Here is a 19,535-nt window from a genome sequence, read left to right as displayed (position 1 = left end):
AATCAGTCGTAAAATATTGCGCAAAGGCAAGTTAAAAAATATTTTCCACAAAATGTTGTGGTTAAGCAAACGTATTTAAGCATGTTTTACATTCTGCATCTCATTTGATATCTTGCATCTCATTAGATATATGTATAAATCTATACTACTGCGTCTGCGTCTGCGTCTGCGTCTGCGTCTGCGTCTGCGTCTGCGTCTGCGTCTGCGTCTGCGTCTGCGTCTGCGTCTGCGTCTGCGTCTGCGTCTGCGTCTGCGTCTGCGTCTGCGTCTGCGTCTGCGTCTGCGTCTGCGTCTGCGTCTGCGTCTGCGTCTGCGTCTGCGTCTGCGTCTGCGTCTGCGTCTGCGTCTGCGTCTGCGTCTGCGTCTGCGTCTGCGTCTGCGTCTGCGTCTGCGTCTGCGTCTGCGTCTGCGTCTGCGTCTGCGTCTGCGTCTGCGTCTGTGTATGTGTATGTGTATGTGTATGTGTATGTGTATGTGTATGTGTATGTGTATGTGTATGTGTATGTGTATGTGTATGTGTATGTGTATGTGTATGTGTATGTGTATGTGTATGTGGAGTATCATACTTAAGCGCTTTATAATATCGTGAGAGAAATATATCAAATATTTTCATTCCAAAAAGCACACCGCGTCATGGCTGGGTCCCAGGCCCCAGAAACCGACGCTAACCCTTATTTGTGTTATACTGGGCCCGGAAGGGGTCCCCATGTGTGAGATTGGCAGTGGGCCTGGGTCATCCCGACACCTTTCCCCAAAACACAGGCCGACCTCTGATGACGTCATGGGTGGGTCCCAGGCCCCAGAAACCGATGCTAACCATTATTTGTGCTATACTGGGCCCAGCAGGGGTCCCCATGGGTGAGGTTGGCAGTGAGTCTGGGCCCCACCGACACCTTCCCCCAAAATCGATCTGGGTTGGTCATGACGTCATGGCTGGGTCCCAGGCCCCAGAAACCGATGCTAATCCTTATTTGTGTTATACTGGGCCCAGCAGGAGTCCCCATGGGTGAGGTTGGCAGATGGTCTGGGCCCCACCGACACCTTCCCCCAAAATCGATCTGGGTTTGTCATGACGTCATGGCTGGGACCCAGGCCCCAGAAACCGACGCTAATCCTTAATTGTGTTATACTGCGCACGGCAGTGGTTCCCATGGGTGAGGTTGGCAGTGGGTCTGGGCCCCACCGACACCTTCCCCCAAAATCGATCTGGGTTGGTCATGACGTCATGGCTGGGTCCCAGGCCCCAGAAACAAACGCTAAAACTTATTTGTGTTATACTAGGCACGGCAGGGGTCCCCATGGGTGAGGTTGGCAGTGGGTCTGGATCATCCCGACACCTTCCCTCAAAATCGATCTGGGTTGGTCATGACGTCACGGCTGAGTCCCAGGCCCCAGAAACCGATGCTAGCCCTTATTTGTGTTATACTGGGCCCAGCAGGAGTCCCCATGGGTGAAGTTGGCAGATGGTCTGGGCCCCACCGACACCTTCCCCCAAAATCGATCTGGGTTTGTCATGACGTCATAACTGGGACCCAGGCCCCAGAAACCGACGCTAACCCATATTTGTGCTATACTGGGCACGGCAGGGGTCCCCATGGGTGAGGTTGGCAGTGGGTGTGGGTCATCCCGACACCTTCCCCCAAAATCGATCTGGGTTTGTCATGACGTCATAACTGGGACCCAGGCCCCAGAAACCGACGCTAACCCTTAATTGTGTTATACTGCGCACGGCAGGGGTTCCCATGGGTGAGGTTGGCAGTGGGTCTGGATCATCCCGACACCTTCCCCCAAAATCGATCTGGGTTGGTCATGACGTCATGGCTGGGACCCAGGCCCCAGAAACCGACGCTAACCCTTATTTGTGTTATACTGGGCACGGCAGGGGTCCCCATGGGTGAGGTTGGCAGTGGGTCTCGGCCCCACCGACACCTTCCCCCAAAATCGATCTGGCTTTGTTATGACGTCTTGGCTGGGTCCCAGGCCCCAGAAACCGACGCTAACCCTTATTTGTGTTATACTGGGCACGGCAGGGGTCCCCATGGGTGAGGTTGGCAGTGGGTGTGGGTCATCCCGACACCTTCCCCCAAAATCGATCTGGGTTTGTCATGACGTCATAACTGGGACCCAGGCCTCAGAAACCAACGCTAACCCATATTTGTGTTATACTGGGCCCGGAAGGGGTCCCCATGGGTGAGGTTGGCAGTGGGTCTGGGCCCCACCGACACCTTCCCCCAAAATCGATCTGGGTTTGTCATGACGTCATGGCTGGGACCCAGGCCCCAGAAACCGACGCTAACCCTTAATTGTGTTATACTGCGCACGGCAGGGGTTCCCATGGGTGAGGTTGGCAGTGGGTCTGGATCATCCCGACACCTTTCCCCAAGATCGATCTGGGTTGGTCATGACGTCATGGCTGGGACCCAGGCCCCAGAAACCGACGCTAACCCTTATTTGTGTTATACTTGGCACGCCAGGGGTCCCCATGGGTGAGGTTGGCAGTGGGTCTGGGTCATCTCGTTACCTTCCCCCAAAATCGATCTGGCTTTGTTATGACGTCTTGGCTGGGACCCAGGCCCCAGAAACCGACGCTAACCCTTAATTGTGTTATACTGCGCACGGCAGGGGTTCCCATGGGTGAGGTTGGCAGTGGGTCTGGATCTTCCCGACACCTTTCCCCAAAATCGATCTGGGTTGGTCATGACGTCATGGCTGGGACCCAGGCCCCAGAAACCGACGCTAACCCTTATTTGTGTTATACTGGGCACGGCAGGGGTCCCCATGGGTGAGGTTGGCAGTGGGTGTGGGTCGTCCCGACACCTTCCCCCAAAATCGATCTGGGTTTGTCATGACGTCATAACTGGGACCCAGGCCTCAGAAACCGACGCTAACCCATATTTGTGCTATACTGGGCACGGCAGGGGTCCCTATGGGTGAGGTTGGCAGTGGGTCTGGGTCATCCCCACACCTTTCCCCAAAACACAGGCCGACCTCTGATGACGTCATGGGTGGGTCCCAGGCCCCAGAAACCGACGCTAACCCTTAATTGTCTTATACTGCGCACGGCAGGGGTTCCCATGGGTGAGGTTGGCAGTGGGTCTGGATCATCCCGACACCTTCCCCCAAAATCGATCTGGGTTTGTCATGACGTCATGGCTGGGTCCCAGGCCCCAGAAACCGATGCAAACCCTTATTTGTGTTTTACTGGGCCCAGCAGGGGTCCCCATGGGTGAGGTGTGCCGTGGGTCTGGGTCATCCCGACACCTTGCCCCAAAATCGATCTGGGTTTGTCATGACGTCATGGCTGGGTCCCAGGCCCCAGAAACCGATGCAAACCCTCATTTGTGTTTTACTGGGCCCAGCAGGGGTCCCCATGGGTGAGGTTGGCAGTGGGTCTGGGCCCCACCGACACCTTCCCCCAAAATCGATCTGGGTTTGTCATGACGTCATGGCTGGGTCCCAGGCCCCAGAAACCGACGCTAACCCATATTTGTGTTATACTGGGCCCGGAAGGGGTCCCCATGGGTGAGGTTGGCAGTGGGTCTGGGCCCCACCGACACCTTCCCCCAAAATCGATCTGGGTTTGTCATGACGTCATGGCTGGGCAAGGACAATTGGTTTATCATGGTTTATCAAGTTCAATTTTCATAAAGTATTCAAGAGCAAGTAATGTAAATCTAATTTCAAATCAAGTCTACCAAAATATATGGTCCCACTAGTTGACCCTTTGAGCATTGGCTTAGAGCAATATGATGCATATATGGCAAAAACAATCTCCTCTGAGTCCTCTTCCATTCCTCCTTAATTCCCACCCAAAGGCACCCTTGGCAGCCTAACAAAAATGTTAAAGAAGAAATCCTTGAAAGCCTTTTATAGTTAATAATTGTCGAAACAATCCATGGTTTATATAGAAACTTGCTTGACTACTTAATAATAATAATAATGATGACCATGATGATCATAATAATCATTAATGATAAAAATTAACTTTGTTTATAGAGGACGACGCTTGACTGTAATTCAACTGATAAACTTGTGGTCAACTCTTAATGTCTCTAGTTTATAAGGGGTGGGACAGCCATTCACGATGTCATCCAAACCTTGAGAAAGTGTTACCATTAGCAGATGTATCTAGAATAATGATAATAATGATTAGAAATTATAAGTAGGTTGGAAAGGTCATTGTTATCAATGACAAAAGCTATGATGATGATAACTTTGATTGATAGAGAAAACCAAAGTGGCATGGGACGCAGAGTGGTTTAGCACTCAACTCTCACCGCTGTGGTCCGTGATGGAGCTCCAGCTCAGACTGGATCATATATGATTTGAGTGTGTTTGATGTGTTGTCCTCTTCTGTGTTGCGATGATTTTTCTCCAGGTTCTCTGGTTTTCCTCCCTCCTTAAAAAACATGTGAGCTGAGTGTTGTATGTTGTTAATATAGAATGTAGTGGTAATGCATGTGGAGGGAACCTCACGGAAGAGCTCTGTACGGGGAGTGGTGGTTGTAAAATATAAGTTTTTATTTTTTATAATTCAACTGAAAAGAGATGAAAGATAAGAAAGAGGGTTGACAAGAATCTGAAGGAGGAGAGTGCTTGAAATGTGACACCAATCTGAGGCAGATAGCATACAATGTGGACATGATTGTATTATTACACAGCTTTTCTTTGCATGATTTTTACACAAGCATTACCTTACACTCGGTGTCTAAGGGTCCATTATTCCCATTCAAGCCCAAGATTTAAGGTTTTACTCTATGTTTCACTCCGTTCATTCCCAAGTCCATCTCATTCCAGAGGAATTATACAGGAAAACAAAGGCGAAGGATAAATAAAGTGTTGCACCGTGCTCTTGGTTGATTTATTAATATGTTTAGTACAACTTCTTAACTATAAGCTCATTATTTTCAACGAAGGATATTTATTATCGACTTTTTTCCATCTGGTATTTTTAACTAAATTGGGCTTCCTGTGTTTTTACACATTTCCAGTCAAAACAAGATGGCGGAAGTTCGTGTTTGGAAAGGTTTGCAGAAAATATCGCTCTTTCTACGGTAAGCGAACCTTTTAAATTAATTCAAGACAGGTAAAATGATTACTTAGTTATCTATTTCACCTTTTTTTGCTGCTTTAATAATTGTAAGGGTGTAGGATTATTATTTCTGGGTATTAATAATAGACAGTTCTTGTAAGTATTAATTATTTAGATGAAAGGGGGGAGGATAGGGGACGTTTCATTTAGTTTGTAAATGCATATAATAAACCCTTCCTTGCTGTGGAATAATTGTCGTCCCCACATAATATTTTATAAACAAATCTTCCCTCCCCACTCAAATGCTTGCACAAATCACATAAAGTGTTGCTTGACTTCCTTGGGTCGTAGGGAGAAGTGTTTTTTTTAAATTAATCAAATAGCTGGTAATCGCTACTATTTTAAACCAAGAACGACACAAACAACAGTTTATATTACGAGTAAAAATAGTTACATTGAAAACACATTAGGTTCACAAATACTTTTGTTATATACCAACTGCCAAATCCATTTTTCTCATACTCTGATTGGGCGAGAGGGTATCAGTGTGTGGGAAAGCAGTGTGTTTTTTTCCCCGGCTCCACCTCAGGAAACATCGCTGTCTTGTGACCACAGTTACCTTTGGTCCCAGTCAATAAGTATGTTAAGTATGGGATTCCTGTGGAAAAAAAATTACCATCTCCATGCATTCCCCCCCCCCCCCCCCCCTCCTTCCCCCTCTATTTAATTACCTGGTCATGAGCATAGCAAACTTTTTTTAATGGTACATACTGAATGTGCATTTAACAAATTTACACCAGTTTTTTATGTGTCTGTCTTCTTATTGACGATAAATTGTATCATGGCATTGTCAAAGTAGTGTGGATCCACAAAGCTTAGCTGTTTTGAGAAAAAACAAAAACTTCTCATTTTAGTAATCAAAACAACCAACGGAAAGAGTGCACACTCATTGACATCAGCTTTATCTGTCTGTCCTCTTATCCATGATACAATTAAATCAATCAGCATGTGAGAAACTTGTAAGTTATTTTAAAATGAATAATGAATAACATATTAACATAATAACATAATAACATAGTAACATAACATTGGGAAAGTAACTTGAAATAAGATACTCTACTTGTTGTCTGTCCTAAAATGATATCCAATCTTCATTCAATATCAACAGGGACGGCGGAGCAGTTTTTTGATTGGGGGGGGGGGGGGGGGGGGGCTCAATAGCGACATTGCATGGCAAGGTGTGGGTGGGGGAGGGGCTGAGTTTAGTGAAAATGTATTAAAATTTCATAAAAAGTGGCTAAAGCCCCCCAGACCTCCCGGTTCGGCCGTCCCTGATCAACAGAGAACAAAATATAATTTTGCAAAAGTGTTTTGAGGCTGGCCATTTACTGTGCCACTAGTAGTGCATGGGATGGGGAAGGGAGGGAGAAATGGATAGATGGATGGATGAATGAATAGATGCATGGATAGTTGGTTGGATGGATGGATGAATGGATGCAGGGATGGGATGCATGGATAGTTGGATGGATGGATGGATGAATGGATGGATGGATGCAGGGATGGGATGCATAGATGGATGGATAATGATAATAATAATCCTTATATAAGCACAATATCTCCATCAACTACAAATTACATAAAATTTTAGCTTGTCTACCTAGAATCCGTAAAACTACAAATTTAAAATCAAAAATAAGCAAATTGAACAAATTGTTACTTGTTGCTTGCGCTAAAGTTTTAAAACTTTATTTTCTTCTTAGTGAAATATTTTTTTTATTTATGATGTCGTTTGGCAGAGAATTCCAAAGACGGACTCCTGTAAATGCAAAACTATATTTATAATAGTCTGTCCTGGCTTTGGGGATTCTCAAATTTTTGTCAGATCATCTGAGATTGTAATTGATGTCGTCATAACCTTCAAATATGTCCTTGAGGTAAGACAGTGCCAAACCATTTACGATCTTAAACATCATTATTGGTTTTTGTTGTAGTCTCATCTCTTTTAAAGGAATCCATTTTAAGTCAGTAAATACTTTAGCCATACGAACAATACGATAAGGGGAACTTGTAATTATCCTTGGGGCGTGGTTTTGTAACTTCTGAAGTTTGTCAGATAGTGTTTCATCAAGATTGTTCCAAACGAGACAGCAATAGTTGAAATACGGTTCAACTATTGCCTTATAAACCTTGATGGATGGATGGATGGATGGATGGATGGATGGATGGATGGATGGATGGATGGATGGATAATAATAATAATAATCTTTATTTAAGCACGGTAACTCTATCAATATCAAGATAAAAAACTTAATGTTGCTCTACCTAGAGGCCGTAAAAACTATATTAACAAATGATAATTATGTAAAATATACAAATGCTACACTGATACAATAAATATACAATTGAAATAAGATAATGGGTTAATTAGATATATTTCGTAGAACTAAAACGATTAAATATTAGTTGTCATCAGTGCAAAACCTATAGCTTTTTATTTTCTTTTTAAATACTTTTAAGGATCGTTCTTCTTTTAATGACTGAGGCAGAGAATTCCAAAGCCAGGCTCCAGTAAAAGCAAAACTATTTCTGAAATAGTCAGTTCTGGCTTTTGGAATTTGTAAATTTTTAGAAGAACGCCTTAAGTTGTAAGATTGAGTACCAATCTGGCTGGAAAACATATCTTTTAAATAAGATGGGACGATATCATTGACGATTTTGAACATCATAATGGCCTTTTGTTGCAGTCTTTGTTCATTTAAAGGTATCCATTTGAGTGCATTAAAAATTTGACTCGTTCGTACGCTTAAATACGGTGCGCCAGTAATTATACGGGCTGCACGGTTTTGTAGTTTTTGTAACTTGCTAGTTTAAGTTTCGTCGATACTGTCCCAAACTAAACAGCAATAGTTAAAGTAAGGCTCAATTATGTTCTTATAGATTTTGATTAGATAGGGCCTACTTAAAATTGGCTTAATTTTCTTTAACGTGCTTAGGTTACATGCAATCTTCTTTTTAATGTGCTCAACATGAGAACGCCAAGTCAGATTTTCATCAATATAGACGCCGAGACATTTTGTTTCTTTAGATCGTTTTAACGCGGTACCGTCTATAGTCAGACATAAGTCTGTGTCATCTAAAGTAGAAATTCTTTGACGGGAACCAATTAACATAAATTCTGACTTTACAGCATTCAAAGTGAGTTTGTTGGCACAGAGCCAAGAAGCTACATGTTCTAAGTCCATATCCATTTGATTATTCAGGTTATTAATTCCACAGTCAGAAAATGATAAAGTCGTATCATCAGCATAAAGCCTAGTTGTACTATAGTCGAGGCAACGCGATAGATCATTAATGTAGATTAAAAAGAGAACTGGGCCCAAAATTGTCCCCTGAGGTATACCAAAAGAGATGGGACGGGCTTCGGAAAGTACTCCATTGATTGAACACTGTTGCGATCTGCCAGTCAAATATGACTGAAACCACTGTCGGACTGTGGCGTTAAACCCATAATATTCTAGTTTTGCTAACAATATACTATGATCAACGGTGTCAAATGCCTTCTTAAGGTCTAAAAATATCACACCATTGATCATTTTCCTGTCTATATTGAAGTACCATTCATTTGTTAGATCTAAAAGCGCAGTTAAAGTTGAGTGATAAGGTCTAAAGCCCGACTGATGGGTATCTAGTAAATTATGTTCGTCAAGATATGAAATCAGCTGCTCACAGATTAGTTTTTCAAAAAGGCGGGAAATAGCAGAAGTAACTGAAATAGGTCTATAGTTGCCTGGGTCATCTTGTTCACCAGATTTAAAAATGGGGGTGACTTTAGCCACTTTCCATTCCGACGGAAAAATATTTGTTTTAATCGAAAGGTTAAAAAGGGTAGTTAATGAATTACAGATATGAGGAGCCGCTGCTTTTAGAATAATATTTGGAATTTTATCAAGACCAGTTGCTTTAGCAGTATTAATACCTTGCAGAAGCTCAAGTACTCTAGAGGAATCGATCAAACGAAAAGTAAACACATGGTCTACTTTTTTAACATAATCAGCGAAATTTACATTACTGTCACGTTTAGAATTTATTTCTGAAGCTAATTTACCGGCAATTTCTGTGAAATAAGTGTTAAGGACATTTGCTACATCCTTTGGATTAGTAACAGTATTTTGCACAGTCTGCCTAATTTCGCTGATTTCAACATTTTGTGATCTCTTGCCCCTGAGATTATTTATTGTCTTCCAAGTTTTCTTGGTGTCACGAGAGTGTTTTTCAATTTGATCTTGATAAAATTTCCTTTTCGTCTTAGTAACTAATTGATTAACAAAATTCCTCATCTTTCTATACTTAGACCAGTCTTCTGGGTCATTAGACTTCGTGGCCTTTTTCTTTAGGAAGTCCCTGTTATGCATTTCCTGTTTAACATTAGCATTTATCCAGGGAGAGGGTTTGTTGCGCACTTTTATCAACCTAGTGGGAGCGTGCTTATCAATAGTTTTTAAGAAGATTTTTTTCCAGCTTGCCCATGCTTCGTCCACGTTTTTTAGTTGGTCGAAGAGTGGCCAAACAGTGTTTTTAAGGTCATTTTCAAAGTCTTCACAGTCAAAATTTTTAAAATTTCTCGTTTCAATAATTTTAGGTCTTCCTCTTGGGATACCAATTTTCCTGATGGCGAAAGCCAAATAATGGTCACTAATAGATAGTGCATAAACTCCAGACTGAATAATATTATTCTTACAATTTGATATTACATGGTCGATTAAGGACTCTGTCTTTTTCGTAACCCTAGTTGGCTCGTTGATTATTTGCTCCAATTGAAATTCATCAAGTATATCATTGAGCCGTGAAGTATGCAACTCGGGGGGATTAGAAAGCAGATCACAATTTAAATCCCCCAAAATGTAAATTTCTTTGTATTTATCTTCTATAATATGAAGAACGTTTACGAATTTATCAAAGAAATCTAAAGGTAGTTTCGGAGGTCGATACCATGTTATTACAAGAAAGGGATGGATGGATGGATGGATGGATGGATGGATGGATGGATGGATGGATGGATGGATGGATGGATGGATGGATGGATGGATGGAGTCATGCATGGAGGGATAGAGGGATCTATGGATGGGTGGATGAATAAACTGATGAAGTGGTTGGGAGGATGGATGAAAGGGTAATAGATTAATGGATAAATGAGGTAGAAAATATTATTTCTGCTTTGTGTTTTTAATGACAGAGACACAAGTGAATGACTTAAAAGATGACTGTGGTGAGCTGTGTTATGAAGTCATCGGTTCAACCTGGCAACAGAACAACAAGTCTTGTAAGTAAGCATGTACATATTTATAGAGATTTTAAATTAGTTTTCTGTGTGTGGGACAGCATAGTAGGCATTGGGAAAGAATGGATGGCTGGATAGAGGGAGGGAGAAAGGGAGGGGGGAGAGAGGAATGGAGGGAGGGATGAAGGGAGGGAGTTAGGGATAGAGGGAGGGATGGAAAGAGGGATAGACTGAGTGAGGGATGGATTGATGGATTGATGGATGGGTGGATGAATAAACAGATGCTTTGATGTTTTTAATAACAGAGACACCACTACTGCAGAGTCAAAAGGAGGGTTTGATTAGTGTGGATATTGGGAAGAAACCCACTTGAAGAACAGAAAGAATGAAACAACCATTTACACAACCATATGGTATTATGTACAAATGCCTATGCTGCCACTAAAAGGTAGGAGGAAACATGTTAAACAATGTGCAAACACTCTTATCCTGCCCTGCCCTGCTCTCTCTCTCTCTCTCTATTCTATTTTTTAATCTATTTTTTGTTGTCAGTCCTCTTTTCTCCTTTCATTCTCTGTTCGAATTCCTCTTTTATCTGTTCTTTGTTCTTTTCTCTGTTCTCTTCATGTAAGCAGACTCTCAGATGTGCACCCTGTACAAAGATTATTAAATATATTAACCATGTATTCCTGATAAAGAGAGTTTATATTTTGTTGCACTGTTACATTGATTTCTGCAGGTGGACAGCAAGATGAATGACAGAATAAAAGAAGAAGAAATAAAATGAAAATGTAAGAAGAGAGGAAGGAGAAACGAGATGAAATAAATAAATAGTAAAAGCAAAAAAGGAAAATAGGAAATAGAAGAAACAAGTAAAAGCAAATCACAGAAAAAATGTGAAGAATAGAGAAAAGGAATGGAAAGAAAAGAAAATTAAGAATATTAAAGCATAAGAGATAAGACAGAGTGAGAGGAGAAGAAAAGAGTTTAAACTATACATAAATGTTAACTGTAAAACAATGCAAAATTAAGTGAGTCTTATTAAAATACTCTTAAAAAAATCAACCCCAGACCTCTGGACTACGGCTTTCGACATTATCTTGAATGCGAGTCTTACAGGACAAAACAAAAGAAATACCACAGCAGAAAAGCTGTGATTTCTTTTGTATTTTCCTGTTCTGCTCGTTTTTAGGATAATCTTGAGAGTGACTGGACAATGACCCATCAACACCGTGACCGTCACAGAGAAACAAAGAAGTAATTCTTAAGGGATTAACCAATAAACAATTAAGGCACTTGTTCATAAAGTGCTAGATTCTTTAAGGCTTGCTTCTTATCGTATCATGATGAAGAATGTTAATTGTATGAAATAAATAAATGATGCTCGAGGGAATGACGTGACTAAAACACAACGCTCGCGGTCCTTTTTCTTCAAAACAGAAGAAAACCTTCCACGGGTTTCTACTGTATTCACCCAAATATGACGTCATGTATTTGATTACTTTGAGCGTTGTGTAGTAAAGTCACATGTTATTCCTGTTATTAATGTCAAAAAATAAGAACTCTCCTGTTCAAGTTGTCTTAACATGTACATAATTAAGCATGGCAGGTTTCATCCAAGTGCTATTTTCAAGTGTAATGCTTCCATACACAACACTAAACTGTGAGTATCATGTAAGCAATCAAATGATATTCAGAGAAAGCATGCATGTTCAGATCCAAAATGTTTCAGTTTTGATGAGCAGCACTCACTCATGAAACCACCACTACAGATAGTATTGTTTTGCTTAAGAATATCTGCTATTTTCATTAGCAAGAGTAATACATTAACATACCAGCAGATATTATGTTTATCAGAAAGACGGAGGGAGAAGAGTAAGGCAATGATAATCATCTCCATATGTTGTTAATCACCTTAAATGAATAGAAAAAATTCAAATTTAGGAAAATCATTAATTATAAATTGATTAATAGGGTGCAAAAAATATAACCGTGAAACTTTAGTAATACTCAATAGCACAATTTCATGCAAATTCCATTGTTTTCTATTGTTTAATTGGCACTATTTTGTACTATTTAGTAATTAGTGTTACACGGATTAATTGTTTGCACTCTAGAGAGACTGATTCCATAATTCAGTCTAGGTTGAATTTTTCTGCTAATGAGTCCTGTTGGAATTTATTCCCAACAAAAATTCCTGAAATTGTCAAATAATAATAATGGGAATAGAATGAGAATTTACTCCAATAGAAAAACAATTATTTAATTGTAATTTAAGGAATGCATACCTTGAACCATACTAATGTGTGGAAATCCCACAGAATTGTAATATTTTCTTTCAAGGTAAATTCCCTGGTTTTGCAGTGCACATTTGTTTGCGCATGCTTCTTAAAGGATGGAACTTGAAAAACTCGGTGATTTTGAGTAGCAAAATTACAATTTTTATCTCACTACCCCCACTCTCCACTTGGAAAAGTGTCAGTCTTGAACTGTTTTGAGTTGGTTTTATCAAGATTAATCAAAATTGAGAATGGTGACTCCATTTTTGAATTGTGATAAATGCAATGCTTGTCATTATATGAAAAAATATCAAGGAAAGTTTATTGGATAGATTTTGTAATATATTGACGGGTATAGCTGAATTTTTGCACATTTCTAGATGCCACACACATTTCACACTAATAGTTCAAGAATCATGGTCATCCAATGACTTTGAAGGATTTAGTAGTGTAGATTATCTAGTAAACTTTGAGTTTTAATCAAGTTTTGTTCTATGTTTAACAAATAGACATGAGTTTTTTATGTGCAGGTCCTCTTATTAACAACAAATTATATCATCACATTATCGAAGTATAATCAGGGAGTATGGTCAAGGTTAAGTGGGAATTCTATGCTGGAAGCAACCCACTAGTCTACACGAGTTTAGGGGACCTTAAGGAACTGAAAAATATTTCTAGCAATTTTATGACTTGCACGGACAAGTTTTAGGGAGGCTTGAAAAACGGTTAGGGTTAATCAATCAAGTTCAAAAATTTCAACTGCAATTAACATCACAATGAACATCACAAATATGAGTCTAAATAATAGAAAGAGACTAGATATTTTAGGTCAGCCTTGTTTCCACGCTATAAGTAATGTAATCAAATCGATCACCTCAAAGTGTATGGAAAGTTTTTAAATAGCAATTCATGCATTGACTTAATTTTATGGCGCTATATTGAAAAACAATTGGAAAACAGTTGATTTAAAGATGAACCCTTGTTTCCAGGCTGAGATACTAAAGAAATTTTTCAACCCTCTCTAAAACATGTGAGGGTGAGATATAAAGTTGCAGACAATTTTTTTCATGTTCCTCAAGGTCACCTTAACACATCTACACTATTGGTTTGCTTCCAGCACAAAATTCCCATGGGAGTACACCTGTAGGCTCCCTGACTATAGTAGTTTGGATCCATAAGGTGTACGTAGTTATTGTAAAAGGTACTTTTAATGTGAATAAAGGTTCTTGATTACACCTTACGCTGACTACCACATTTTGCTATAAAACTCATAAACATTGACATATTTGGAGAGCATCAAGGACATTTATTCACAGTCAAGTTTACTAGATAATCTATACTATTAAATTCATCAAAGTCATCGGATGACCATGATTCTTGAAGTATTAGTGAAAAATGCAGTTATGTGTGCCTCTATGAACATCCAAAAATTGCGTATGTCAACTATTCCCATCAAAATTTCAAAGTCTTGGATTCAAAGTATTGGATTGGACATCATTGGGAGTAATAAACCTTCAAAACAACAAGCAAAGGTATAACTGGAACATGTCACAGTTCAATCTCGTGCGCAGAGCTTGCGTTTTTTCCTGCCTGTGGTGAAAAACGAGGCCGGGCTCTGACTGTTATCCATTTTTTGAGACCAGGATTTCTTGGACTTCCAGTATAAACGCACACATAAAAAGACTTGCCAAAAATAAAAAAATATAATCCCAATTTCTAATTCTTATTTTGATATGAAGTAAAGACAGAACTCTGTTTGAAAGCAGGTTTCAAAGCATGATTTTCATTGATTATGTTTCACTTTGGGAATTAAGCCGGCGCATGCGCCAAAAATGGATTATTCCAGAGCCCTTTTTCTTTGCCTCAGGCCGAAAGAAGCGCAGGCTCTGGGTACAAGATTGGTCACAGTTAAGTGACCACCAAGCGCTATTTAAACAAAAAAAATATTGTCACAAATGGGAAAAAAATTGAAAATAAAGATGTTAGAAAATAATAATGCCCCTAGTCTAATGATGCAAATATCCTTACAGTAATGACCGAGCCTCTCCGGTTATGACAAAAATTTCCAATTTTCATGCAGCTTTTACATGCACAGAGTTTACATGTTTATGAAAATTACAGTAAATGTTTAGATCCAAAACATTTCAATTTTGATGACCAGCACTCAGTCATGAAACCTCCCAAAACAGAAAGTATTGTCTCACTCAAGAATGTTTGCTATTTTCATGTGTAAGTTAGAGTGACACATGGAACATACCTCTGGCAAACATGGCTACTGATAATTCTCTCCTGATGAATGACCTGAAAAGAAATTTAGAAAAGTATTAATTATGGATTGATAAGCATTTTATTAAAAAGCTCATAGAGGTTATTTGGCATAAAGTATGCATTTTCTGAAAACTTGGAAAGCAAAAATTACATATTTAATTTATTTTTTGCATAAAACAAAATGAATTTGGAAAAAATTCACAAGATTAACACAAAATCTTTGGTAGAAAAAGGGTTTGTGGTAAGCACAATTGGTTGAATAATAATAAAACAAAATTCGAATAGGCCATTCCCAGGAGCTCAAAGTGGCTTTAAAAAGCTTACCACAGATAAAAAAGAAAACTAAAGGGTAAGGCAAAGGAAGAGGATGAATAAAATGAGTTATTACAAGGGCTCTGAATATGCAAATGTATCACTTCAGTTCATTCATTTACTAAAATGTTAGAACATAGGTTTACCTTTAAATTATTTACATCAAAATAAAAAAGGTAAGATTAAGTTAGGTTGCATCAGAAAAAATAAAAAATGCATTCTTAAACTAGAGAAGGTTATGTACAATAAATAATGAGAAAAGATAATTCTTCAGATTTAAGTAGAAAAACCAGCAAAGAACCAATTAAGCTAATTAAGCTGTCAGTCTAATTATACAGACTTGAATGAAGACAGGGTTTGTTAGCCAGAAGACCTACTAGTATGGGGTACGCAATGAAGTGTACTAATCTTTAGGCCTTTTAGAATAATCCAACTATTAACTCAACCTTATGATTTGGGCGCTTAAAGAAAAACACCAACTGATTAGGTCTGCTATAAGAGGCCAAATTTCTGTTACTTGCTCTGTGTGGGTAACACTATATTCTTCACAAAGTGCATGTTTGAAAGGATTAATTACCAGTGAAATACTCTCAGATTACACACAAACTAAACAAAATGGCTTCCTTCAATACAAAGTTTAGCACTGTTTTCTAAGAAAATGGAACAACTAAACTCAGAAAAATTCAGAATATGGACTTACATTATCGTAAACAAGCTAACTGGTTACTAAAAAGTGTTGATGTTTTTCCAGCCACAACTCAGGTCTCATAACCCTTTGACTCCTACGGTGCCTGAAACTGCCCGAAAGAAAAACCATCCACATTTCCTATGACATCTGAAACCCCCTAAAAAAAGGCACTGGCAAAAAAAATTTCTCCTTCCCCCCGAAGGCTTTTTTTGTTTTTTTATATCGCCATAACAATAAGCGTCATTAATTAACCAATCAGATGGCCTTTTAAGTGTATATTATTCACTATGATTAGGAAAACCATGAGGTTTAAATTCCAAGAATGTTTGCGCTTGCACAGACACAAAAACAACCATGGCAAATAGTGTTGAAAACCAATTTAATTTAAATTTGAAGGCTCATGAGATGAAAGCAACTTATGTGGTTTTGAAGAAGAAGCAGAAGGATTAAAGAACATTTAGATGATTCAGATGTGTATTTTTATGGACTTAGAAATAGGCCTTTGCAAGACAGACTGAATACGACAAGACGGCTGAGCTGCTTTCATCTCTCTGGCCTTCATTTTCTTTTTTCTACTCCTGTGAATTAAAACTCCAAACAGAAATAATGTAATGTCGTTCCTTCAATTTGGATGTGATTTGGAATTATTTTGACCGATGTTTAGATGTTATTTGCTTTTGTTTAGTGCTTGTAGAAATTGACAGTTGGCAGACATTTGTCAAAAAATTGTGTTTGAACTTCATTTTTGAACTTCTCATTTTGGACTTTTTTTTTGGGTGACTGAATTAAGATCGACATTGGTTTGACATTTGCCGCCACATAGGCCCTTAGTCGACCTTCCACCGAACCTACAGTACAGCTCAGATGTATTGTAACATTTCACGCGGGTTCTCGCGCGTGCAACTTTCTTCCAATTACGCTCATTTGAGTGTTGTTGTGTGTAAAAAAAACATGCGCTCTTCCACGCATATGAACGATATTTGCACAGCTCATTAACAAATATCTATTGCTTATCAAGACAAAAGCGTTCTTCAAAAGTGAATGTTGTTTTTTCTTTCAAAAATGAAATGTTTTTGGTTCTATTTCAGTAGTATTTGAATCTCTGGCTTTACAATACGACGCTTAAAGTTTAATCGGCGATAATCATTGGCATACTTCTATGCTTGGGCTCTTGTATCTTACCACTGTTTTCAGCACTGTTTTGGCTGAGATATATATAGTTTTGGCTACTCTCTCGGCCTGTGTAAGTTTTGTTTGATATAAATCCTTGCAACATTTTTGATGATGTAGATGAAAACCAAGAATACATATACTCTGAAAGTCAAACTACAGTATGTGCTAGTGTAAGCATGCTCAAATCAGTGCTAGACAGTTTCTAAGAAATGTACATCTGAAAGTAGGTTTTGTGTAAACTTCTTAAGCAGATGACTTGAGACAATTCATAATCATTTAATTACTGATCTACTAAATCTTAGAGAGTGAGTGAGTGAGAGAGTGACACATTTTCATATTCAGTTCACTCACGATAACTCATTTCTATGCTTCACATATGTGGAAGTTGAAAATTAAGGTATTTATGACCGGTGTTCCACAGGTAAACTGGTAATAAATATATTTTTCAGAAAATTTCCTATATTGATGATGATTTTGTTATATACTTCTAGTAAATCCTTATTAGTCTTTGTCCTATCAGTTGGGGCATCCAGTATATGTACATGCGACACAAGTACCAAAAAGCCTTGGAGTTGGCCCCTCCTCTCTCCCTTTCTTCACTCTCCTCCCATCCCCTCGACATGCATGGGATCTGAAATTCAGGTTATAATATTTCCTCAGAGCCAAACAACCACAGTATAAAAATCACTTGCCTGATTTGTGCGGAAACACCATACACGGCTGTTTCAAATGCCCGAATTAGCAATGTATGTAAGATGTCATGCGCGAAGATTGTTGCGAGTTAATATTAAATTATTTACCATATATGGTAAATAGTTTAATATTAAAGCCGATCAAATTTTGTAGAAGAGATAAACTTGGTTGAATCGAGAAGGAGATCGGGCGCAGCGAGTTCGCATAAACTAGAAGACCTACATTTACTAGAGGGGTCGGAGATTGAAGTTGAAAAATTGTTCTGTGGGCTAACATGGAGATTTTTTTTCCATGCTTCTTAGAACTCCCAGTATCGAGGCGGGATTTTATGGGTAAGCCCGTGTAGTGCCAAAATATGCAATGTTTTTCAACTTTTAATGCCGTGTTTTGCTTCTAGCGAAAGCTTATCTTAGAAAACAAGACCTTTAACCCACAGAAAAGGTCTTTTTGAAAAGATCTGAACAGATTGTACGAATAGATGTGTCATCAATTTCTCAAACTTGTTGCGCCCGGTATACTGTATATACTTGACGTGATATTATCGCTCATTCACAATCATCTTATGTACTAGTACATGTTTATATGTAAATAAAATTCAAGTTAATGATATGATACGCTTAAGAAATAGAAAAATAATCGTATGATATATAAACTGATTTGTTAGTAGAAGTTAAATTATTTATTTATTTTTTAAAATGTTATATACATATAATTATTCGCTCTCATAATCGAGAGTTTCGTCGCTGTCACTGTTGCCAATGAGGTCTTCGCTTTCCCAGACAATATTTATAGACCTTGTCATTCCTTTATTTTCTGGATCATTCAGACACAAATACCATGCATTTGATATCATCCACGAATAAAGTAAATAATTTCCTCACGATCAGCGATCCCTTCTTGTTTGGAAGAAGTCGAATTTTGAAACCACGCTTCTCGTAATATGATATATAGTTTTACGCAAGAATAGCGTCAGCCATACTTTAGGTCAGCGGACTAAAATTCCTATTTGAAACAGCCGTGCATATTGAGGAATCATAGGTTCTTGCTCTAGCTCCAGCGCCCATAGCTAGAATGCATTGTTTTCATACCACATTTTGATAGGTTCCTACTGTCTAACTGGTCAAGTGACATCAGTTTAAGAAGCCACGCCATAAATAGTGTAAGTCCTTTTAAGCACCCAAGTGGCCTCTGGATAAGGAAAAAAATGGAGATTAACATGCATCTAAACAGGATAGCATTAATTGGCATAACTAATACGGATGAAATAAGCATTTTTTTTGAGTCGCTGTCATAAAAAATGGAGAATCAAGAAACAGTTTGAAATTTCAAAATTATTTTTATTCTGTCAATAGAATCCTTTGAGAGGCATTTGAGCAGAACATTCCTTTCCAATGGTTTTCATAGGCCAATCAAAACTTCAATAGAAATTTCATTTAAACACCGAAAATGCTGCATGCTGTCAAATTTCAAGATATTACCATGACAGTGTCATAACCATAGCCAAAGCTGTAAGCTGAATAATTTGAAAAGTCGGAGGTCTTGATTTTTAATGTCAGAAAACATGGCCTTGCTCTTGATAATTTATGTCATGCAAAAACCAAATTCACTAATTGTTTGATTATTTATTTTGTAACTAAGAATAAGGATTTTGTTCTGCTTTCAAAGAAAATCCAAACGCATTTTAATTTGCATGTGCCCTAACTAGAATGAACTTGACATGGTGCGGCAAAAACCTACAGATGTTACATTAACCATGTGGAATTCACAAGTTATCATGGATTGGGTGAGAGCTCTCAGCCCATGAGAAGCAAT

The 19,535-nt window shown here is 39.0% G+C and overlaps 1 protein-coding gene and 2 long non-coding RNA genes across 3 annotated transcripts in view; 1 reads left to right on the top strand and 2 right to left on the bottom strand.

The window, feature by feature from the left end:
- Positions 1–3,850: 3,850 nt before the first annotated feature.
- LOC148904351 (uncharacterized) overlaps positions 3,851–19,535 on the bottom strand; it is a 52,880-nt gene continuing 37,195 nt past the window's right edge. Inside the window, exon 3 of the mRNA XM_089025414.1 lies at positions 3,851–4,128. Within this exon, the coding sequence (XP_088881540.1) occupies positions 4,088–4,128 (41 nt within the window). The 3' untranslated portion in view covers positions 3,851–4,087. The remainder of the gene's footprint in view (positions 4,129–19,535) is intronic.
- On the top strand, positions 4,901–14,585 carry LOC148904353 (uncharacterized). The gene is made up of 4 exons (XR_016118935.1): positions 4,901–5,054; positions 10,266–10,352; positions 10,616–10,758; positions 11,050–14,585. It is a non-coding gene; the product is annotated as an uncharacterized LOC148904353 (long non-coding RNA).
- The window catches only part of LOC148904352 (uncharacterized), a 27,706-nt gene continuing 18,407 nt past the window's right edge, over positions 10,237–19,535 (bottom strand). The window contains exons 3-6 of the long non-coding RNA XR_016118934.1: positions 18,812–18,911; positions 14,847–14,890; positions 12,146–12,224; positions 10,237–10,962 (exon numbers count right to left, since the gene is read on the bottom strand). This is a non-coding gene — a long non-coding RNA (uncharacterized LOC148904352). The remainder of the gene's footprint in view (positions 10,963–12,145; positions 12,225–14,846; positions 14,891–18,811; positions 18,912–19,535) is intronic.

Source organism: Actinia tenebrosa, unplaced genomic scaffold, assembly GCF_029948245.1.
Source record: "Actinia tenebrosa isolate PJP-AT-01 unplaced genomic scaffold, QUT_ActTen_1.0 utg1892__unscaffolded, whole genome shotgun sequence".
In the NCBI taxonomy this organism is placed as follows: Eukaryota; Metazoa; Cnidaria; class Anthozoa; order Actiniaria; family Actiniidae; genus Actinia; species Actinia tenebrosa.
This window is presented reverse-complemented; position numbering and strand designations above follow the sequence as displayed.